At 47.9% G+C, this 24,609-nt stretch overlaps 2 protein-coding genes across 13 annotated transcripts in view; both read right to left on the bottom strand.

The window, feature by feature from the left end:
• Window positions 1-15,261, bottom strand: part of ATF6 (activating transcription factor 6) — a 170,411-nt gene extending 155,150 nt beyond the window's left edge. For 6 of the 11 annotated variants that reach the window (XM_080647276.1, XM_080647281.1, XM_080647278.1 and 3 more), the window contains exons 1-3: window positions 15,133-15,261; window positions 13,788-14,079; window positions 1,903-1,979 (exon numbers count right to left, since the gene is read on the bottom strand). In XM_080647276.1, the coding sequence (XP_080503402.1) occupies window positions 1,903-1,979; window positions 13,788-13,839 (129 nt within the window). In that variant the 5' untranslated portion in view covers window positions 13,840-14,079; window positions 15,133-15,261. Of the gene's footprint in view, window positions 1-1,902; window positions 1,980-13,787; window positions 14,080-14,608; window positions 14,707-15,034; window positions 15,104-15,132 lie in introns of those variants that run through there. The other 5 variants (XM_080647279.1, XM_080647285.1, XM_080647280.1 and 2 more) reach the window with 5 other exon arrangements.
• Window positions 15,262-17,562: 2,301 nt separating this feature from the next.
• DUSP12 (dual specificity phosphatase 12) lies at window positions 17,563-21,909 on the bottom strand. 2 transcript variants are annotated; one of them, XM_080649426.1, is made up of 6 exons: window positions 21,497-21,909; window positions 20,502-20,615; window positions 20,297-20,415; window positions 19,830-19,926; window positions 19,329-19,515; window positions 17,563-18,198 (listed from the first exon to the last, which is right to left on the bottom strand). In XM_080649426.1, the coding sequence occupies exons 1-6, from the start codon at window positions 21,745-21,747 to the stop codon at window positions 18,037-18,039; spliced, it is 930 nt and encodes a 309-aa protein (XP_080505552.1). In that variant the 5' UTR covers window positions 21,748-21,909; the 3' UTR covers window positions 17,563-18,036. The 2 variants fall into 2 exon arrangements, with proteins under 2 accessions (XP_080505552.1, XP_080505553.1); XM_080649427.1 differs by having other exon boundaries at window positions 20,502-20,607; window positions 21,497-21,756.
• Window positions 21,910-24,609: the final 2,700 nt, after the last annotated feature.

Below are 24,609 nucleotides of genomic sequence, written 5' to 3'. Positions count from 1 at the left end.
ATGTCAGGCAGGAAAGAATTTAGCACAGGGAATCGGTGCTTGAGAAATCATCGGAAAGCTGGAGGGGTGGGTATTAGGCTGGGCCCCCAGGAAAGACTCCCTGTCCAGCGGGAGGAGCTGCCCGCTCAGCCACAACTGAACTCTAGGACACTCTGGCACAGCTGTGACCTGGGGATCAGGAAACTTCTGCACCCGCAAGTGCCCTCCAGCTCCCACAAAACAGGTCACTGGGCACTGCCTCTGCCACAGCTGCCTGTGCACAGCCTGGATTCCGCTGCAGGAAACCTCCACATCTCTGCACACATGGTCACCAGCAGCAAACAGCCCAAACTGCAGGAAGATGCCTCTGCCCCACTTCTGCCATCAAAATATTGTGCAAGCGCATCCAATCGGCAGAAACGAATTCATATCAGAAACCTAGCTGCAAAGGAGTTTGGGCAGCTTCAGACTTTCATCTAGGAGTGAGATCTTGCCAATGTACCTCATGTGCCTGGTATTGATAAAAATGGGCCAGCTGGTGGGGCTCAGTGGTTGAGCATTGATCTATGAACCAGGAGGTCACGATATGATTCCCGGTCAGGTTTTGGGCTCAATCCTCACTAGGGGGGTACAGGAGGCAGCTGATCAACGATTCTTTCTCATCACTGATGTTTCTATCTATCTCTCCTTCTCTCTTCCTCTAAAACCAATAAATATTTTTTAAATGGGGTCATGCTATATATATGCGTTATAATAAGTTTTTTACTTCATAGATCACTAATGTTTTTCCTGTTAAAACCATACTTAGAGAACATTATTTATTTATCATTCATTTTAATTGATCTCAGAGAGAAGGGAGAGAGAGAAACATTGTTCCATTGTTTCCTGCACTCACTGGACTAGGTATTGAATCTGCAACCTGGGCATGTGCCCTGACTGGCAATCGATTCACGATGCTATGATGGTGCCCTGACCCAAATTCCAGCCTCCAGCATTGTGAGAAAGATACATTTCTATTGTTTAAGCCACACAAATTTATGATATTTTGTTATGGCCGTCTGAGCTGACTAATCCTGTATATTAAAAGCACAGCGACTAAATGGCAGAATGACCGGAACGACTGGAACAACCACGGCCCCTCGCCCCAGGTGGTCCCTCCCCTAATCAGCCCCCAACGGGGCAGACCGACTGGACCCCACCAGTGCACGAGCCTCTAGTTCTTTGAGAAATGTCTGAGAAACCCACTGAGCAAGCAATACATATTTTTATACTCAGGTTAATAAGGGCTTAAAAAATAAGTGATAAATATCCAATCCAATTGATGTGTACATGAAATCACTCTGTTCACGCGAATTATTTCCCAACTGAAACAGCACCGCATCCATTAAAGAATAAGACAAATAAAAGTTCTCTCGGCCAGTGTGCTGTGTGCTAACACAAATGTTCAAATCCAGAAAAGAAAACCTAAGGTATTTTTGAGGACTCATTCTATAATAGCTTTTACACAGACTACCATCCACTCAAAGGCAAAAAGTAAGGAGACAGCCAGGTGTCCGAGCATTCTCCACTACAGATACATAACCTTCAAAAAGCAAGTTCTGTTGACTGGTCTGTGGCTCCATCACCATCTCCCTGGTGCAGCAAGTTTCCTATAGAAACCAAGAAGCAGGCAGCAAAGGGACTTTCCTAAGGTCACCCACCCCTGAGCCAAATGTGGACTTAGAATACAAGTCTTCTCACACCAAGACCAATGCACTTTCTACAACCCTAAATATACTGACTAGAAAGTGGCTACTAACTATCATACTTAAAGTTACTTAAACTTAGCTAGTCTAAACCTGTTATCCTGAAACCTTCTTGCAATAACTAGGGTAGAATTGAAATATCACACCCTTCACTGCTTCTTCTCTCGTGGGTACTTACCGGAGCTTCATTTGCTGCCACCAAGTGCAGGTCCTCGGTGTCTGTGAAATAACCAAGTTCAGCAAACAAAGCAGAATCTTAGAAGAAAAGAACAGAGATGAACTGTCAATTCCATGTTCTGACCCATGAATAACCACTGTATCCCTATGCCAGATCTCTCAGGCATAGGCTGATGGAGCTGGCATTACTATTATTGGTAACTAGAGGCCCGGTGCAAGAAATTTGTGCACGGGGGAGGGGGATTCCTCAGCCCAAACTGCACCCTCTCCAATCCGGGACCCCTCGGGAGATGTCCGACTGCCTCTCACAATCCGGGACCACTGGCTCCTAACTGCTTGCCTGCCTGCCTGCCTGATCACCCCCAGCCCCTCTGCTTACCTTCCTGATCACCCCTAACCACCTCTGCCTGCCTGACTGACCCTAACACCTCTGCCTGCCTGCCTGATTGTCCCTAACTGCTCCCCTACCAGCCTGATCACCCCTAACTGCTCCCCTGCTGGCCTGATCGCCCCTAACCACCTCTGCCTCACCCCCCACCTGGGACCCAGGATTCCCTCCTCCGGCCAGTCACAGGCACCCAGGACCTGGGCTTCCCTCCCTCTGGCCGGCTGCAGGCACCCAGGACCCAGGCTGGCCACAGCCGCAGGGGACCGTGGGCAGGCAGCTTGTCCCTCTCCAGGGCTGCAGCCACAGGCTCTGGCACCCAGGACCACAGGGCAAGTGGCTTGTCCCTCTCCCAGGCCGCAGGCACAAGCATAGTCGCTGGCGCCTGGGACCGCAGGGTGGGTGGCTTGTCCCTCTCCCGGGCCACAGCCCCAGCCACTGGCGCCCAGGACTATGGGGCGGGCGGCTTGTCCCTCTCCCGGGCCAGGCCGCAGGTGCAGGCGCAGCTGCTGGCACCTGGAACCACAAGGCGTGTGGCTTGGACCTCTCCCAGGACGCAGCCTGGCTGATCCCCATTCCTCTCTCGCAAGCTCATTTGTGCCTGGCTGGTCCCCATTCATCTCTCCCCAGTGTTGAGTGTCGGAGCCACTACAGTGTGACAGCATGAGGGTGTGATGACCATTTGCATGTTAGCTCTTTATTATATAGGATACTATCAATAATTACTATCCTATCTAATAAAGAGAAAATATGCTAATTGACTGTCACACCCTCACAAAGATGACGGTGCTCACAGCCAATAAGGAGGAAATGTGCTAATTGACTGCTACACCCTCAAAGATGGCAGCGCCCACAGCCACAAGATGGTGGCACCCAGTCCCCTCAGCCCTGCCAGGGCGGCAGGCGCATGGCATAGCCGGGCCCGCCCCCAGGCGGGTCTGGCCGCTCTGCACACCTGCCTACAGAGTCCCCAGTCCCCTCAGTCCCCCAGCCACCCAGGGCCAGCCCGAGGAACAGGCAAGCCTTGGATGGCAGCTGGCCAGCCGATGCCCAAGGCACAGGCAAGCCTCAGATGGCGGCTGCCCAGCTGCCCAGCTGCCCAGGGCCGCCCGAGGTTCAGGTAACCAGGGCCAAGGCTTGCACTGCCGGCAGTGGCAGCAGCAGAGGTGTGATGGGGGCATCGCCTTCCCCTGATCACCGGGTCGCCTCCCACCCCTGAGGGCTCCCAGACTGTGAGAGGGGGCAGGCCAGGCTGAGGGAACGCCCCCTCCAGTGCATTCATTTTCATGCACCAGGCCTCTAGTCTATTATAACAAAAGCATAATATGCAAATCGACTGAACAACCAAACAGGAGAATGACCATCCAGACGACCTTCCAGACAACCTTCCAGATGGCTACGCTATGACACACACTGGTGCCAGGCGGGGGGCCCCTGCCATCACCTCACAATCAACCCGTAGAGGGAGGTCCAGGCCACCCTCTGTGGGGCGATCGATAGGGGGGCTCCATGATCAATCGCCCCAAAGAGGGAGGCTCAGGCCACCCAGCTGGTGGCCACAGAGGGAGACCCAGGTCACCCGACTGGGGGCGCTGCAGCAGATGTGTGGGGCCTCCCTCTGTGGGGCAATCAATCTGGGGGCCCTACGATCAATCACCCCACAGAGGCCCAGGCCAGCCAAGCAATCGCACCCCATGCCTGTTGCATGCAGAGGGAGGCAACCAGTGGTGAGGGGAGTGGGGGAGTGGCAGCACCGTACAGGTGGCAAGCAGTACAGGGACAGGGCCAGCTGCAGGCAGCCGGGGGAAGGAAAGCCCCAATAGGCCCTGATCACCAGCCAGGCCTAGGGACCCTACCCGAGGGTTCCCAGATTGCAAGAGGGCACAGGCCAGGCTGAGGGACACCCCCCATGCACAAATTTCATGCATCGGGCCTCTAGTCCTATATAATAAAACCCTAATATGCAAACCGACTGAACAGCAGAACGACTGGCGGAATGACCAGTCGCTGTGACACACACTCACCACCAGAGGGCAGACTCTCAATGCAGGAGCTACCCCCTGGTGGTCAGTGCACTCCCACAGGGGGAGTCCCACTCAGCCAGAAGCTGGGCTCATGGCTGGCAAGTGCAGCGGCAATGGCAGGAGCCTCTCCCACCTCCATTGCAGGCAGGCAGTAAGGAGCGAGGGGTCCCGGACTGCGAGAGGGTGCAGGCCGGGCTGAGGAAAAATCCGCCCCCCCCCCCGCCCCACCGTGCACAAATTCTGTGCGCTGGGCCTCTAGTTATTAATAAACTCCAGCAGTGTGAATGACAACCAATTCAAAGCTGGTTTCTAATTTGGGTTGTTGTCCATGTAATTTTTATCTTGTGAACTCAATCTTACACCAGGGATTTAAAAACAGGTTTCATGTTAAGTCACAATGGACTAGTTGTTAACGACTTTCTGGAGCATCACTGATCCCAATTCAGATGCCCCTATAGGGTCAGCATGAAGAGGGATGTGGATGCTCAGCCTGAGGACAGGAAAGGACGAGGGCAGCACATGCACTGGGTGTCCGCCATCCATGCCAGAAGTTAAGACACAACCAATTTTCTTCTATCTAAACAGTAAAGAACTCACTCATCTAAACCAGTAGTCACCAACCTTTCGGACTTCACAGACCACCAGTGGTCCATGGACTACCGGTTGGCGACCGCTGATCTAAACCATTAACTTTATTTCACCAAAACTAACTATATTCCAAGTTCCTAATAAGATTTCGTTATAAACCAAAAAATTTGTGGCCACATAAAATATTCTTCAATAAACTAGGTTAAATTTTCTGTAGAGAAAAGTTAAGATGCTGATTACCATACAATGCGTCTATTCTAACATCTAGAACAAGCATGTCAAACTCGCGGCCTGCGGACCACATATAGCCCACAACAAATATTTCTGTGGTCAATATAATAGTATGTAAGAAACGTTTTAATGAAAATTTCATAACTTAATTTTTACAATATCCTGTTATACATAATCTATATACATATATAAAAGGTAATATGCTAAGTGTTCAACCATCTGACCAGTTGCTATGACATGCATTGACCACCTGGGGGCAGATGCTCAATGCAGGAGCTGCCATGACGCGCACTAGCCATTTACAGAGAAACGGCACCATGGACCTGGCACCTACAAAGCAGCACTCAGCTTCCTCCAAGTGGGACACAGGCCCTGCCACCACCCCAGAGCGACAGCCCACCAAATCGCAGCTGGGGTTGCCAAGACCCCATGGTGCAAAATGCAGCCCACAGCCCAGCCCAGCCTGGAAACAGTGGCTGTGGGTGCTGGGTAATGACATCACGTAGCAACACCCAGCTTCCTCTCCCTAGCAACTATCCTCCTTGGAGCTTCTTCAACCCAGGAACCCGACTTGCTTTATAGCCAGGTGGAAACATTTTACACTTTAACCAAATGTCTGTGAAGCATTTTCCCATGCCTCATCTCATTTGATCCTCACAGAAGTCATGGAATAGGTAGATAGGAGACTCGGTGGATCCTATTTTCTTTTCATAAGCCGGAAAACAGAGATTTAGAAAGCTTAGAAACTTGACCCAACTGAAAAGAAGTAAAAAATGGTGGACCTTGAAAATGACTTCAGGTTTTCTCACTGCGCAGAATATAAGGTGTACCGGTTAATAATGCCGATTTTGTAATCAAAGAAAACACAACAATTTCAAGAGAAACACCTAAAGTGCTTTATTCAAAGTAATGTCCATCGCTAGCTACACATTTTCCCCATCTTTCAGGTAATTTGTGGATACCGTCCCAATAGAACTTTTCTTGTTTTGAGGCAAACCATTCAGAGACCCAGTTTTCCACTTCTTTGTATGTTTTGAAGTGCTGCTCAGAAAGTGCATGTGCCATCAAATCGGAACAAGTGGTCATCTGAAGGAGCAAGGTCTGGTGAATACAGCAGGTGGGTTAATACTTCCCAGGCAAGATCTTTTAACCTGTCTTTAACTGGGTTTGAAGTGTGTGATAGTGCGTTATCATAAAGCAAAATTACTTTGCCGTGTCTTCTGGCCCATTCTGGTCGTTTTACTATCAAAGCGTAGTTCAAATTGATTATTTGTTGTCAGTAGAGATTAGTATTAACGGTTTCACCTGTTTTTAGAAGCTCATAATACACCACACCTTCCTGATCCCACCAAACGCAGAGCATTGTCTTCTTTCCAAAGCGATTTGGCCTTGCAGTCGATGTTGATGGTTGACCTGTATCAACCCATGATTTTGTGCATTTGGGATTCTCAAAATAAATCCACTTTTCATCGCCAGTCACAATTCAATGCAAAAAAGATTTTCTTTCGTGCCGTTGAAGCAACATTTTACTGATGACTTTTTGGTTTTCCATTTGTCTTTCATTCAGTTAATGTGGCACCCATTTTCCTTCCTTTAAAATCTTTCCCATTGCTTTTAAATGATCAGAAATTGTTTGCTGAGCAACATTTATTCAGAAAATTTGACATATGAAGTTTTGAAGTTTGCTGTCCATACAACAAAACAGCATACATATCAAATCGCAAATATATCAACATATGTGTAACTCCATCTATTGAAAAAAATTTGCATTATTAACTGGTACACCTGGTATAGTCACACACTGCTGCAGTCAAATATTTTACCCTTTGTTCTCCCTGCATGATCTACAATAATAATCTGCTTCGTGTTGATATTTACTGTTGTGTTGCTGACAATTACCTAAAAGAGAAGTTGGGGTGCTTCACTGGGCTGGAAAAAGTTTAGCTAAATCAGAAAGCAAGTCTAATTAACACATTAAGTGCCATGTCAATCACCGGTGACTGACACTATACTTTCTGTCCAGAAGACAAAACAGGCTGGGCGCTTAACGCGTTAAGTAAGTTTATGCTAGAGGCCCGCTGCACTAAATTCGTGCAAGGGGCTCGGCCCTTGCAGCCCCAGCTGCCTTGGCCCTTCCAGCCCTGGCTGCCTTGGCCCTCACAGCCCTGGCTTCGTCTGGAAGGTAGTCCGGAAGGTCGTCCAGAAGGTCATTCTGCTGTTTGGTCTAATTAGCATATTAGCTCTTTATTATATCTATAATAATAAAAGTGTAATATGCTAATTAGACCAGACAGCTGAACGACCTTCCGGACATCATTCCAGATGTCCTTCTGGATGAAGCTGTGGCAGCAGGGGCCGAGGCAGAGGCAGTTAGGGTTGATCAGGCAGGCAGGTGAGCGTTTAGGGGCAATCAGGCAGGCAGGCGAGTGGTTGGGGCAATCAGGCAGGTGAGCAGTTAGGGGCAATCAGGAAGGCAGGCAGAGTGGTTAGGGGCGATCAGGCAGGCAGGCAAGTAGTTAGGAGCAATCAGGCAGGCAAGTGGTTAGGGGTGATCAGGCAGGCAGGTGAACAGTGAGGGGTGATCAGGCAGGCAGGAGAGTGATTAGGGGAGATCAGGCAGGCAGAGTGGTTAGCGGCGATCAAACAGGCAGGCAGAGTGGTTGGGGCAATCAGGCAGGCAGGCAGATTGGTTAGAGGCGATCAGGCAGGCAGAGTGGTTAGGGGTGATCAGGCAAGCAGGCAGAGTGGTTAGGGGCGATCAGGCAGGCAGGCAGGAGAGCGGTTAGGAGCCAGCGGTCCCAGATTGCAAGAGGGATGTCTGACTACCAGTTTAGGCCCGATTCAGCAGGCCTAAACCGGCAGTCGGACATCCTTCAAGGGGTCCTGGATTGCTAGAGGGTTCAGGACGGGCTGAAGGACACCCCCCTGCATGAATTTTGTGCACCGGGCCTCTAGTAGGATATATAAAAGGCTAAGTTGACTCTTGCATGCATGATACATATAAAGCTCTCGCTGGCACCAATCCCACATGTGTGTTTCGATCTATCATTGTCGATAGTGAATTTGGTTGACACTTCTATTATAGAGAAAGGGCGAATAGCGATATTAAAATATTTCTTCTAATTAATTTCCTTTGAATGTGCATGAATTTGTTCACCGGGCTACTAGTTATTAATAATGAACTACAACGTTCACTAATGACTGATTACTATAATCGTGTTGTATTCATTTCCCTTATGCGTCTTACGCACAGGCACACCATTTCTCACCACTAATACTAGCAGCGAATATTTTAGCAGCCGATTGCCATGTCATTGGTCTTGTACTGACTTGTTTGGTGTGCACAACAAGAAATATTTCGCTTTCGGAGAACAAGAAAAATAGGTTTATTTGTGTTATGCTTATTAATTTGTACAGTTATTCAGTGTCTGGTAAGTTAATGTTCAAGAAAAAAATATTAATTTTTATTAAAATGTTCTATTATTTTATGTTAATGATGGCTCATTTATTTCAGCCCTTTGTATTCAGCATGTCTCTATCAAAATAAACCTACGTTTCTATGAAAATTGAAGCTTTTGTTTTTTTTGCAGCCCACATAAACTTAAACCTTGTTTATTTGGCCCGTGCTAGCCTTTGAGTTTGACATGCTTGGTCTAGAATTTCAAGAACTTTGAAGAGTTTTGCCCTTTGTACTCCCATTACCATGCCACTAAAACTCTCTCTCTGTTCTCCTCACTTCAATACATAGGAATTATACTGCCTACCTATTACTAACTCGACCAATCATAGAAAGAGTTCACCAACCTCACACAAAATAAGACATATGCAAACACTTTGCAGGCAGTGATAATGAAAGCTCTCAGCAAAGGCTACCTTTCACTGCAAGGTCCTAACAGCAATGACACACAGTAGCTATGAAAATACTGTGCTCAGACCTTGGAACTCAGTACCACCATCACTACATGGGATCCACGAAGGGGTTCCTGGAGGAAATGGCTCATTCCATGGTTGAAGCAGGGAAAGTGCAAGATGAGGCTGGAAAATGTTGTTGTGAGGGAAGATAAGGAAATTCTCAGAGAATGATGAGAGCATTGAGAGCATGTCAAAGGAATAAAAGAGCTGATATGAATGGACTCCCACTGGTCAAATCTGGGAAAAGCTGGCATCAAAGTAAAATGAGAGTAATCACAACCCACTGAATCAAACAGGAGTCAGCGAGTCCATACAGACACACACACAACGGAGGCTCGTCTCACAGAGCAACGTCCGTTATAAATAGAGACCATGGCAAAGATGACCCACGCGGTATTACAGGGGGAGCTGGCGGAGGCTGCAGTTAGCAATGGAGACCAGGGGGCAGGCTTACTAAGAAACAGGATATTGGCATCATGGCAGCTTGTCTCCCCCAAACAGTGACTTGACAGTGGAGAAACCTGGCAGATACCAACCTGACTTTACAGTCAAGGTGACGGTCACCGTGGGACAGGTCCGCGGCGTATGCCTCCAGATGCAATGCACTGAGAGGAGCACAGTGCCGTGTCCTAGCAGCCCACCATGACACACACCTGACTCTGATCATGAGGAGACAGTGGACAGACCCAGGGTGAGGGTCACCTGATAGAATAAAAGACTGTGCTCTTTAAGACTGTCAAGGCCACGAGAGACAGGAAAAGACTAAGGAACCAGTCCAGGCAAGTGAAAGCAATGCATGTTTGCAGAGAGAACCTAGTCAAGAAAGGAGAAAGCCACTATTAAGACAGATGGCCAAATCTGAATGGTGGCTGTGGACTGGACAGCAATACTGTACCAATGTTTATGTCCTGGCGGGAAGGAGTGTATGGTAGGAATACAGGAGTATCGCTGTTTGGGGAGAGGGAGTATACACTGCAGTGTTTAGGGGTAATGGGTGAACACATCCCTCGAGAGAGAAATGGGGCAAATGCGGTAAAATTTAACCACTAGGGGATCTGTGTGAAGTGGTATTTACACAAATGCAAGGGAGGGGCAGGGAGAGAGGGCAGGAGGAGGAGAGGGAAGACACATGGACGCCTTCATAAGCACATGACAAGATGCTCCATATCAGCTCTCATCAGAGAAAGGCAGATTAAAGCTGCAATGAGATACCATGACACCCTTATTAGAATGGCTAAAATCCAAAGCACTGACAACACCCAATGCTGGCAAGGATGTGAAACAACAGGACTCTCATTCATTTCTGATGAGAATGCAAAATGGTGCAGCCACTTCTAAGACAGTTTGGAAATTTCTTACAAAACTAATCATACTCTTACCATTTGACCCAGCAATCATGCTGCTGGTATTTACCCACATGATCTAAAACCTTACCTCCACACAAAAACCTGCACGTGACTATTTACAGCAGCTTTATATGTAATTGTCAGTATTTTAAACCAACCAAGAAGTCCTTCAACAGGGACATGGATACACAAACTGTGTCTTATGCACCACCAAAATCTATCCATTTAAGTACTAACCCCAATGTGACTACATCCAGAGACAGGTGGTCTTTAGGGGGCAACTAGGTTAAATGTGGTCCTAAGGGTGAGGCTCTAATCTGATAGGACTGTGGCCTTATAAGAGATAAGAGATCTTCCTCTCCCTTTCCCTCTCCCCCTATACCTCACCCTCTCCCTCATTCCTCTCTCTCCTTCACCTCCTCCCTCTTCTCCCCCCTCCCCAACTATAAGACATTCTGGAAACTAGAGAAGCAGCGAAAAGATCAGTGGTTGCCCAGGAAGAAGGGAGGGGGGTGAGAGGAGAACAGGTATTTGAGGGCAGTGAAATTATTGTCTATGATACTGTAATAGTGGATACACGACACTACACATTTGTCAAAATCTACAGAAGGTACAATTCACAGTAAACCTTAATGTAAACTATGGACTTTAGTTACTGGCTCATCAATTATAATACCGTAAATGTACTACAGTCATGCAAGGTAATGGGGGTTGGGGGAGTGTAACCTGGAACTCAGTGTACTATCTGCTTATTTATTCTGTAAATCTAAAACTGTACTAAAGATAAAGTCAATTAAGCATTGAAAATAACTGTGAAATTCAAATTCCAGTGTCCACAGTAAAGCTGTCATGCTGGAGTCCAGGAATTGCGAGAGAGACCACATGACCTAAAGTATTTGCTATCTGGACCTTCACAGAAAATGTTTTCGAAATCGCGCTCTAAAATTTCACTACTCAAGTTAAAGTAGGAAAAGCTGTTCTGAGCTAATCAACTCTGTTAAATTACTCAGTTGTTAAGGTCACAAGAAGTACTAATTATATAATCTGACCCTTTAAATTTAACTGGTCAGCTTCTAATAAAAAAATCAAATCAGTTAAGTACTTCCCAGAAACAAAATGCATATTCTACTGAAAAACGCTAGCAAGACAGAAATGTTTCCTTCTAGTGTCTACAAAATCTATCCTACTTACTCAACACCTAAGGAGTCAGAATTAAAGTGCGAACTAAGAGGGGGCTGTTGACAGCTGGAAAAGAAGCCTGGAAAGCCTGGGATGGCACATTCAGGGCGGGGCAGTGACCGACTGCAAGATCTGAATGCTCTTTAACGAGGACATGGAGACCAGGGGTCAACTGTGCGGTCAGTCAGGAAAGTGCAGCCTGTGTATCGGGAGAAAAATGTAACACAATGCTCCCAGGAAGTACCCAGTTACAGCTTAAGGAACAGCATGAATATGTAGTCGTTTACCAGCTGAGAAAACAGTCTTAATGACCTAATATAACTGGGAGATCTTGGTAAGAACCCAGTCGGTAGAAATAGTTCAGGGAAGCAGCACAGAACATCGCCTGGAGCTCAGGCTTGGGAGGTAGACCACCCTGGTTCGGATCCTGCTTCTGCTTCTGTTTAGCGCTAAGACCGAGCATTCATTCTCTCTCAGCCTCAGTTCACTCACTTGTAAAATAACAGAACCTCATTAGACTGTTGGGAGGATTTAATAAGATAAAGCACCTGGTGTGTGTGACTGGTTGAGCGTCCAGCTATGAACCAGAGTGTCACCAGCTCCATTCCCGGTCAGGGCACATGCCGGATTGCAGGCTCATCCCCAGTAGGGGGGCGTGCAGGGAGCAACCCATGCATGATTCTTCCTCATCACTGATGTTTCTATCTCTCTCTCCCTCTCCCTTCCTCTCTGAATCAATAAAAATATATTTTTTAAAAAGATAATACATGCAAGAGTTCAGCAGGGCACCTGACAATAAAATGCTAAATAAATGGCAATTGTTCTTATTTCTATTATATTTAGCTCGGGAAAATACTCTTGGAATAGATGGTCTAAAGTTTCTCCAGCAACTCATAGAAAATCTACCCAACGGTTGAAATAAATCTCTAACCGTACATAGTTTAAAAGAAGTTCTGCCTTTGGAAAATCAAGTGAGGACTTCAGTTCAATAAATGGAATTGAGATTCCACTCTTGCCACTGAGAATGATGGTCCAAGAGGAAAGATGAAGACGCTCTGGGTTCCCCCCAAATTCCAAAGCTGGTGAATGGTGTAGGCTCAGCACAGGGCCACTCCAGGACCTACACAATCCCAACTCCCACTAAAGCCCAAGAGTATTAGCATCAGGTCTCACACTCCCAGGTGTGATAATGTTCCTCTAGAGATGACAATACTTCTCCACCCTGGGTCCCAGCACATCCCTCTCCACCCCCCAGACAGCAAAAAGAACTATGCTAGCAAGGAAACCTCCAGCTGGAGCTGCAGAACAGTCAGGACTACAGGGCTTGTGGGTCCATCCAGACTAGCGTCTCTACTTCTTTGCTACACAGACAGACATCAGCCCAGAGCAACAGTGGATGCTGCAGGACGAGCATCTGTTGCACTCATTTTCACGCACACACTTACACACACATGCATGTGCGCATACACAAGTGCACACACTTACAAACACATGCACTGACAAATATACATGTGCACACTCATACACAGGTACACATACGCAAGCATCACACGTACACAGGTATATGGATGCACATGGGTGAACATAGGTATGCACAAGTGCACACACACATGCACGTACACAGACACATGCATGCATGTACACATACATGGGTGTACATATGCACACACAAGTGTATGCACGTACACAGGTGCATACACATGCGCGCACATGCATAGGTACATACACACATGTACACACAGGTATACATAGGTACACACAAGCCCACCCACACGTACACAGGTACACACATGCACATACTCAGGTACATATGTACACGAGGATGTACACACAAGCACGCACGTGCCCATACACGGGTACATACATACACACGTGCACACGGATGTACATAGGTACATACAAGCGCATGAACGTACACAGACACACGCACGTACACACACGCGCACACAGTCCGGCAGCCACCCTGTTCCACGCTCCACCGAGGCCCTCCTGCCCTCCGCGCTGGACGACGTCGTCCCGCCCCACAAAACCCCTGCCTGGTACGCCCCCAGGGGGACAGTGACAACCGACGGCCATTCCCATCGGGAGTAGGCAGCACCCTCGGGAGCACGGATGGGAGAGCGCGAAGCCCTGGTCCAGCAGACCGTCCCCACCTGTCACCGCCGCGGGCGGGCGGGGAAGAAGAAACGGAGCCACCCAGTCCTTTCTCGGACCCACTTACCCCAATCCTCCTCCGGCCTCGGAGGGAGCCCCGGGCTAAAGGGCGAGGCCATCGTTCCGGCAACGCCGCCCGCGCCCCCAGGCACACGCTCCGAGCCCTGGGACTCGGTAGCCCACGTGGGGGCGGGATGGCGGAGGCGGGCGGACTAATGCAGCGCAACGCCTAGGCGACGGTGGCCGAACGCGGACAAACTGCCTCACTGCGCGAGTGTCCCGCACGAACCCTAGACGGACGTCCCGGGCCGAGGCGATTCTGACAGCTCCCCTCCGCGCTTGCCGCACTTCCTGTCCCGCTGTTTTAAGAGGGGAAAAATACATGTAAATCGTGCGTCAGTGAAAGAAAGTAGCGATGGCGCTAAAACTGAAAAGTAAAGCACCTGTTGTAGTAACCAAGTACCATGGCAGAAGGGTACCGGAATGACCGGCGACCACTTTACAGACCACCACTATGCGGTACACCTGAAACCAATGTAAAATAATTTTGAATGTCAACTGTAATTAAAAATTGTGTAAATTAAAAACCAAAAAGGACCCTAGCCGGTTTGGCTCAGTGGATAGAGCGTGGGCCTGCGGACTGAAGGATCCCAGGTTCGACTTGGGTCAATGGCACATGCCTGGATTGCGGGCTCGACCCCCAGTAGGGGGCGTGCAGGAGGCAGCCGAGCCATGATTCTCTCTCCCCCTCTCACCTCCTCTCTGAAATCAATAAAAATATATTTTTTAAAAAATCAAAAGGGAGCCGAAACCGGTTTGGCTCAGTGGGTAGAGCGTAGGCCTGCGGACTGAAAGGTCCCAGGTTCGATTCCGGTCAAGGGCACGTACCTTGGTTGCGGGCACATCCACAGTAGGAGGTGTGCAGGAGGCAGCTGATCGATGTTTCTCTCTCATTGATGTTTCTCTCTATCCCTCTTCCTTCCTCTCTGTAAAATATCAATAAAATATATTTTTAAAAAATCAAAAGGGAAAAGTGATGCCCGTTCCGAACAAGTGGCGGGTTCCCCGAACACCCTTCATCAGGTCTCAGGACAACACCGGAGCTGCGAGCGTGTGTCCGGGTGTTCCCGAGTAACTCGCCATCAGCGTCCAGGTTCCCCGCAGACCCGCGTGAAAGAAACGCCTGCGCGGAGCCCGGGCCGGCCGCGGATAGGACGCTCCCAGACCCGTGCGGACGGGCGGACGGGACAGTCCCCGCGCCCAGAACTGGGAGGACGAGTCCCCCGCGCCTCCACGACGGGGTGCACGCCCAACCTTTTCAGGACGGAAACTCGATATTGTGCAGAAAAGATCACCAGCTCCGACCCATCACGGAGCCTGAGTGTCAGATACGTTTCAAGAACGCCCCTTACCGGGATTTGTGTCCACGCGTCTTCCGCAGGGCGATCGTAACGCCTACCTTAAGAACACGTCTCCCTGCGCCGCCGAGCGCAGGCTTTCCCACGCCCCCAAAGCCCAAACACACGCGTCCCAGAATCCTCCGCGCCCGGCCCGGCGGTTACCGCGGATTTCGTCACCCGCAACCTGCACACAGCCGGGGCCCCGCCCAGAAAACAGGCGCCAGGTCCCGGTTCAAGGAACGTGACTTCTGCCATCATCGGTTAACTGACAGCTTTCATTTGGATGAAGTTCATAACACTTTTATTCTCGCCCAACTGCAAATTCAAAAATTGACATAAAAACTAAACTACAACCGGCAAGAATTCTCTATTCCGTACCCACCATATACACTTTTTTTAAACCACCATGACTGAACTCCATCAAGTTTTCATTTTTTAAATTTTCACAACTTTTACCTTTTATTAAAAGGGGCAGAGCCCAGTTTGGCTCAGTGGATAGAGCGTCTGCCCGCGGGCCAAAGGGTCCTGGGTTTGATTCCGGTCAAGGGCAACCAATCCATGTTTCCCTCACTTAGCAGTTCCTGTCTGTCCCTCTCTCTCCCCCTCTTCCTTAAAGTCAATGGAAAATTATCCTCAGATAAGGATTAACAAAAAAGGGGGGAGGGGGAGCAAATGATTATGAAACAAACATGTGTACCTATCACCAAAAGTAAATAACTATTAATATTTTCCATTTTCACTTCAGATTTTCCATAAGAAATTAAACCTTATGAAGTTGAGCTCCGCTTTTCCCTCCATCCACATAGGCAATGTTTATTATGAATATTACAGGACTCATTCAAGTCCATTTTTATTTTTTATTTTACATGTTTAAATGTTTGTAGATATATTTAGTGTTGTTTGGGTTTTTTAATATACATAAAAGTATCATACTCTATTTTCCAAGTCATTCAACATTACTTGTTGATATGTGTTTGAACTATTTTTAGTACTTATTTGAATATATATGTGTGTGTGTGTATAACTATTTTGTCCTTTCCTTGATTTTTAAATTGTTTCAATTTTTTACTGTTTCACAAAATATATCCTTGTATGAGTCTCCTTATTTACATGTGCAAGCATGTCTAAGACATATGCCAGGTCACAGAGGGCCATTAATATTTGCCAAATTACACCAATTTACACCCTGGCTAGCAGTGACGGGTTCCCTTTGCTCCCCATTCTCACCAACACTAGATCTGGTCACACTTTACACTTCTTTGCCACTGTGAAGGGTGTGTCTGTAATCTACATTTTTCTGCCAGTCGTGACTCATCTTTGTGTTTATTAAACCTTATTTCCTCTCCTGGGGGTTTCCCATTCTTATCTTTTATAAGATTTGCTGTTGCCATGACTGGTTTGGCTCAGTGGATAGAGCGTCAACCTCTGGACTGAAGGGTCCCAGGTTCCATTCCGGTCAAGGGCATGTACCTTGGTTGTGGGCACATCCCCAGTAGGGGGTGTGCAGGAGGCAACTGATCGGTGTTTCTAACTCTCTATCCCTCTCCCTTCCTCTCTGTAAAAAATCAATAAAAATAAATATATTTATAAGATTTGCTGTTGAATTTTCTCTCAATCATGTGTACCTCTCCAGACAGCTGCCTATTCATCACTGGTGCATATGCTACAGATAGCTTCTAGGCCAACACTTGTCTTTGTTTATGGGTTTTTTACTAGTATCCTTCATTTCAGTGAAGTCACATTTATCCATCCCTTTTGTTTGTGATCTCTGCTTTTTGTATCTTGTTAAAGAAACCCTTCCCACGCCTGAGGTCATTAAGATCTTTTTTAATTTCCTTTTAATAGTTTTACAGTCTTGATTTACAGTTTTTTAATTCAGTTACTCCTGGGGTAGAGTAACTATTGATTTTTATACAGCAATCTTGTATCTTAGAAATCTCTAATTGCCCTGACCAGTGTGGCTCCTTGGTTAGAGCACAGCCTGCTCCCTGAAGGATTTCGGGTTGGATTCCTGTCCAAAGGCATGTATCTGGGTCACAGGTTTGATCCCTGGCATGTGTGGTAGGCAACCAAATTGATGTTTCTCTCCCTAACCCTTCCTCTCTCTAAAATCAATAAAAACATTTTTTAAAATAAGGAGTCTTAAACACACTTTTCTAACATTTTAGATAACTGGGCTTCCTGAACAGTGACAGAAAAACTACACCACAGTCAGCATTTTCCTCATAGCCTTTCCATCTACATTTCCAAGAAAAATCCAGACATGTAGATTTACTAATATCTCTAAAAAGAGAGAGATTTCTAGAAATAAAAGAATATCTAATTAAACATGATAGTTTCTAACTTTTTTACATACTTTTGTTCATCCAGATCTTAAGATCACGTAACTAACATTCTCAAAATCAGAACTCTTTATAAAGTACATGAAACAGAGGAAGTATCTGGGTTATAGATTTTATTATCAAATAAAGTATAATTTACATGATTAAGAGGTTTTGAGCCCTGGCTCAACTGGTTGGAGCATTGTTCTGTGCACTGAGGGTGGAGGGTTTGATTCCCGGTCAGGGCACATATCTAGGTTTCAGGTTTGATCCCCAGTCAGGGCTCGTATGGAGACAACCAATTCATGTTCCTCTCTCGCATCAATGTTTCTCTCCCTCTCCCTTCCTCTCTCTCTCTCAAATCAATAAAAAAAAATGTATCCTTGGGTAAGGATTTAAAAGGGAAAAAAGGGTTTTATTTCCCTATGAAGTAGTCTACTTAAACAGTGTCCAAGGCACATCAAGTGATTTCATCTTCTCACATTTCAAATGAAATGCTGACAGTCTAAACACCAGGCACTCCGTGTGAATGACAAGAAGCAAGTAGCAGGTCCCATCCGGCAAGTTTCTTTTTCAGATACCAAATGCCACAGGTTCACATTTTTCTTGTTTGTGATCCCAGCACCAGCAGCGTTTTCATTTCATCCACTCTGTTCTTATGGATTTGAAAAGCAGGGGCTATCCATCTACCACAGGAGCACTGTTCACCACACCAGCTGAAAGAACCCAACTTGGCACTGCATTTGGGGCACAGTAGCTGAAAAAAGAAGCAAATTCCCTACTTCATTCATTCACTTTTGTACAAAACAATTATCTTTGGCAACAAAGAATACAGAAACAGGACATGGGCCCTACCTTCAAGAAGTTCAGATCTAATCGATGGGATAAAAGGGGATAGCAATTTACTACAATAGCTGTGTTAAGAATAAGAAGCATGCTGTACCCTACCCTGAGAGGTTCAAGGAGGAACAGATTAATTCCAGCACCAGTGGGAGAGGTGAAGCTTGAGACATGAAATAGAATGTTTCATGGATGTGGAATGTGTGCTGACTTAAATCAGTCTGCAACTTAAGATTTCAAAATAAAACAATCAAAGCTAAAGGGCAGGAAAGCATGTTAGGATTCTCATGTTCTGTTTCTGATATTAAGAGCCTATAGTTAAGCCTCAGATTCCTGCCTATTTAAAAACAAAACAAGCCCTAACTGGTTTGGCTCAGTGGATAGAGCGTCGGCCTGCGGACTGAAGGGTCCCAGGTTCCATTCCGGTCAAGGGCATGTACCTTGGTTGCGGGCACATCTCCAGTAGGGGGTGTGCAGGAGGCAGCTGATCGATGTTTCTCTCTCATCGATGTTTCTAACTCTCTATCCCTCTCCCTCCTCTCTGTAAAAAAATCAATAAAATATATATTAAAAAAATAAAAACAAAACAAACTAATACTCTAGTAAAATAGATAAATCAAAAAATGCTTAACAAGTCTATTGTATTTTCTTCTAATGTATTTTTAGCACTAAAAAGAACTTAGACCAACACCTCTCAGTCAAAAGTGGTTCACTATTTATTTTATTTTATTTTCTCCACTGTAAACCTGCTTCAGTACCTGCAGCCACCAGGCAGAGGCCAGGCCATGGTTCCAGCCACAGCGTGCTGCTTCCAGACCCAGGGGGACCGGCTGCCATCAATCCAAACCCATGCAGAGGGCTCACTAGTTTAGAACAGCTGGTTTTTGTTAAATTTTTGATAGATTCTTGTCTACACTAAAAAGATATAATCTTCAGAAAGAAAGTAGTTAAGATAGAGTAAAACACTAGATAAAATATGGTTTAAAATGCAACAAGGAGCAAAATACAGATGATTTAATGAAACTAGAAAATAAGGTGTGTCCTCACCTGCCCATCCAGCACTCCCAGCAGGGCAGGTTCCATCCACTGCACAGGTTCAATGAAATAGGATGTGCACTGGGCCCGACTCCCCGTGACAGGCACGAGTGATGGTGCCAGTCTCTTGTGGGCAAAGGCTATGGGACCACTTCCTGCATTATGATCCAAAATGCTCGAACTTCGAAATAAAGACCTCCTGCAACCTCCAAACAAAAACATTAATGACTTCCAAAGTAATAAAATAAAAAAATAGATTAAATATGCAGTTATTTCTTAAAGGGCAAAATAATATGGTATTGATTGTACTACTTTAATTTTCAGTAGTCTCTACAAGTAACTTGATTGCTTTACTACTAAGAATTTACATTCTTGGAAGCAGATTTGAATTTGAAATGTCTATAGTATACAACTAAACAAATTCTCCCTACAGAGATTTAATAAATTGAAACTTTCAATACTTTTCAGCTGCTGAGACAAGATAAAATCTCCAGAAAATACAAAATATTTTACCTGCACTTCCTACATTTGTAGAGAACCTCCTCTTTCGATCCTTGTGAAACCATGGTTGGGTCAACAGCAAAGAGTTCTTGAGGTAAGCTCTGCAGTTCTACATGACAATGAAAATGTATCTACTGGTTACACTCTGCATTTTCAGACAAAATTCAGTTAATGTCAAATTGAGGCAACAAGTGCTAACCTCAGAAATTTTTTTTAAAGGCACCCAGCGTTGAAAAAGCAGGATGTGGTAGAAGATCCCTTGGGTTCTGGGCAGACTGCCTGAGTTCAAATCCCAGACCCCACCACTCACAATCCATGTGACCCTGAACAAGGTATTTCTTGCTAAAACACAGTTTCAAAAGGAAATAATAGGACCTGTCTCAAGGGATTGCTGGGAAAGTGAGATAATACACCTGAAGTGCTTAGTGTCAGAGTAAATAGCATCTAGAAAGGTCCCAATACATACGAGCAATTATTACCTGGATACTTCTCTGTAACCTTTTGCAAACGATATTGCTTATAAATTGCACTACAGGTATCCACTTCGCATCCCATGAGCTGGTATAATTTCAGTTGCCACTCAAAACCCTCATTCATCCTGAAAAGATAAACGAAGTTAAGTTTTCTTGAAATAAGTAAAATCACACCACAAAAACGGAATGTTTACTCTAACAAAGAACTCACTTGGCCTCTGGTTTGATGGTCTGGAGATTTTCATAGGCTTTTTCAAAGGTAAGTTGGTCAGTCTTCATCAGAAAAGCAGTCATTACAGCCACACTGCGGCTGACTCCTGCATGACTTAAAATAGCAAATAGCAACAATTAAGACAAAAAGCGCACAAAAACCTCAGCCCCCTCTCGTGGTCAAGTTCTGGTCCACGTGTCTGCTTCAAACTTTGCTTCTGAAATACTACCCGTGTGCAAAATAACTATTCCTTTATTTCCTTATTCTTTTTAAATTCTGAACCATGTGAATGTATTATATATCCAAATATGACTACAATAATCTTTAAGATTTTATAATGCTTCGGAACAACTCCAGACTCCTTTGCTCTTGGCATGAAGGGCCCCAGATCTCGGACGTCCTTCCGAACACTACCTGCTGCACTGACTCCATGAATTTAAACTGTGGTTATTACATACCATCCCCATTTCCACTCTTTCCGCCTCTGCGACCGCCTGCTCCTTCCCCTGAGCAAGGCTCGGGTCCGAGTGTCCTAATCGACGCGTCTCTCCCCGACTCCGCTGCACCAACCACCACGTCCCCGACACCCGAACACAAGCTCCTCCGGGAGCCGGCGCTTCCCAGTGCATCCCCGCGGCGTCAGTTACCGCCGGGACCCTATCTATTCACCTGACGATCTCCCCCCAACACTCTCACTCCCGCCTCTCCCCCTGCAAAAAAAAAAAAAAAAAAAAAAAGGAAGCTGCAAAAGCCCAGCCGTGACGGGGCCCAGGAACCAGGAGGTCACGGCTCGGTCTCCGATGGGGAGCGTGCAGGAAACAGCCCATCGATGATTCTCATCGATTTTTCTATCTCTCCCTCTCCCTCCCTCTCTCTCTAAAAAAAAACAATAAAAACGTGGGGTTTTTTTAAGCTGCAAAAGGAACCCATGGAACCATGAGTGAATGCGGGCAGGGCCGCTCTCCGCCCGCCCGCCCGCCCGCCCGCCCGCTCACCAGTGCACCAGGGCCGCGCGGCCCTCGGCGCGGGCCCGGCCCAGGAAGGCCACGCAGCGGCCCAGGTGGCTCAGCAGGTCGGTCTCGGGCTCATCCAGTGCGGGCACGAAGAGCCGCCGCAGGCCCTCCACCTGGAGGTCGGGCTCCTCCGCGTCCACCGTCAGCACGGCCGTAATGCCCGCCTCCCGTAGGCGGCCCGGCTCCGCGGCGTCCGCTCCGCCCAGGTACAGCCCGGGCCGCACCTGCAGCATTTCCGCCGCGCGCGCCAGCGTCCGACACCGCGGCACCCAGCCCAACTCCCGCCCCCGAGTGGGCAGGCTAGAGCGGTCCCGCGTCGGCCCCCGAGTAGGCGGGCGAGAGCGGCCCCGCGTCCGCCACCGAGTGGGCGGGCTGGAGCGGCCCCGCGTCCGCCACCGAGTGGGCAGGCTAGAGCGGCCCCGCGACGGCCCCAGAGTGGGCGGGCTAGAGCGGCCCCGCGTCCGCCACCGAGTGGGCGGGCTGGAGCGGCCCCCGCGCCCTGCCAGCTTCGCAGCAGCACCCTCGGAGGACCCGGCCGGCGGCGGAAGTGCGCTCCCGGGAAAGGGCTGTTGGGGCCGCGGAGACGCCTGGCAGCCGCAGCCGCTCGCGTGCCGGCCCGCGACCCACGTTCGGAGGAGAATGGCCTCCCAGACGCGGCTCCCCCGTGATGGAGTGGGGCTCCGGGGCTTCCCGCGAAGCAGCTGCAGCCAAGTTTGAAGCGGTGGCTCCACGGCCCAATGAGCCGCGTAACCGTGCATCTGAAGTACAAAAGCATTCCTCCGACGTTGTGAGCTCACGTTTGCAGTCCCTCTCCGTGACTGTTTTTCCTTTTCCTCCTTTGCCAGTTCCCGCGGGCGGGGGTCCTCTGCGGCCTGCCCACTGCTCGGTATTTTAAGGGATCAATCCCGTGTCTTTTCAAGAAAGAAGGGACTACAGCCAGAGGGAAACCTGGAGTTGAGGGACATGTTTCTTTTATTTTTTTTAACAGGAAAGACTTGAACCTTTTTAAACGTATGGGGAAGTATCCGGAGAGAGGGAGAAGCTACAGACACAGAAGGAAGAGGGGACCTGGGATGAATTGGGGGAGGGGTGCCAGGTGGCACCTGGACCGAGGCAGGTCCGCCCAGCACAGCCTGGAATGTGTGGGTCCTTGACTCCGGCAGGAAAGAATTCAGGACAGGAGTGCGGGTGATTTTGAGAGGATGTTTGTTAAAGTTGGGGACCATGAAATCAAGGAAGGGCTTAGGATAGAGGAGGCAAGATCACAGCCACAGCCACAGCCGGGAAAGGAAGTCACGGCGGCAGGAGAGGCCTTGGCGCCAGTGCAGGGGGGCGGGATGAGCTGCTGCCGCCCGCTGCTCCCCTAGTTCCAAGTCTCTGCAGAACCTTCGACTCCTTCCAGGCGGGGAGGAGGCACACGTCTGAATCGTCAGGAAGCGCCCTTGGAGCCTGGGAAACACATCTGAAACTGTATTTGTGCTCTTGGCCACGAGGTGGCACCATTTACCCTTCGGGAAGATGTACTTTGTGTTGCCCCATGAAAGGGGGGGGGGGGGGGGAATGAATGTGGGAGCCTGTAAGAAAAGCAGGTTGGACCTAAGGAAGGAAATGGTGTGTTTAGAGAAGTGTCAGAGTTGCTTCCTATGAAGAAGAGAAGGGCTTGTCCTAGCCGGTTTGGCTCACTGGATAGCGTCGGCCTGTGGACTGAAGGGTTCCAGGGTCAATTCCGGTCAAGGGCATGTACCTTGGTTGTGGGCACATCCTGATCGATGTTTCTAACTCTCTATCCCTCTCCCTTCCTCTCTGTAAAAAAAATCAATAAAATATATTTTTTAAAAAAAAGAAGAGAAGGGCCCTGGCTAGGGTAGCTCAGTGGTTAGAGAGCCGCCCTGATTCCCTGTCAAGAGCAAGTACTTCAGTTTCAATTTGCTCCCACCTCTGGTCAGGGTGCTTGTAGAGGCAACCAGTCCATGTGTTTTTCCAAAGTAGATTCTCTCTCTCTCCCCCACCCTTTTCCCTCCTCCTACTCTCTTTGAAGAGCAATGGAAAAAATGTCTTCAGGTGAGGATTAACACACACACCAAAAAAAAGAGAGAGAAAGAGGAAAAGGGCTCTGTCCTCAGATTGGCGCGCACACACACACACACACACACACACACACCAGCAAAGCTGCAACCTTGATAAATATGGATTAAATAAAAATCAGTATAACTGCTAAGAGATCATCGACTATGTGGCAGCTTGCATTTTGAGAAGACACCCATTTTATGTAACCTGACCTGGACATCTCCCAGACTTCCTACTCTTTGGGTATTTCTCAGACTTTTGGATGTAGTCACATGTATGATTTTCATGTTCATTTCCATCTTTCAAAATGCTTGCTGAGAAGAAAGCAGGGAAACTTCCCCTCCTCTGCCCCATTTCGGCCTCGCTGCCACTTGTTCCTCTTTCTGTCCCGGCACGTGGCCTGTGCCCACACCCAGTGAGCCAGAGGTAAGGGTGTGGGAGTTATACTCTAGGGCACTTGGGAAGATACCCGTGAAGCACGCTTTGAGGCCTTCAAATTGAAATTGTATAAATAAGCAATAACAGCGTAATTCTATCGCTTTGTCTGTGTTAGTGAGGAGAAGGCGGGCTCAGAGAGTCGGGAGTTCCAATCTGTCTCCAGGCGCACAGTCTGAAGCCAGAGAAAACCTGGGTCTGAATGCAAAGCTGGGTCTGCCCGGCACCTCCAGACAGGCGACCCCATGCGTTCAGAACATTGTGCAATTTCTCCAAGACTGTTTCTTCATCTGCAAAATCAGAGTAAGTGTGGCCATGTTGCAGAGTTCTAATTAGAATTAATTTGTCAACATGTCCTGTTCATGGGAGAAAGGCATCCCAGGCTGAACCCTGCACCAGAAGCAGCGGGGTGGGCAGGGCGGGAGGGGCTCTGCTGGCGGGCAGTGGGGGCGGCTTCAGAGCAGAGCAGCCCCTGCGCCTGGCCAGGCCGGACTCACACCTGCGCTGCTGCAACCACACCTGAGCCTGGTTGCTGGCTTGGAGCCTGGCCCGTAAAGAGGTGTCCTCCTTGCCAAGAAGGACGCCTGTGGTCA

Source organism: Plecotus auritus (assembly GCF_963455305.1).
Source record: "Plecotus auritus genome assembly, chromosome: 12".
In the NCBI taxonomy this organism is placed as follows: domain Eukaryota; kingdom Metazoa; phylum Chordata; class Mammalia; order Chiroptera; family Vespertilionidae; genus Plecotus; species Plecotus auritus.
Note: the sequence above shows the minus strand (reverse complement) of the source record. Positions and strands in the feature narration are given on the sequence as shown.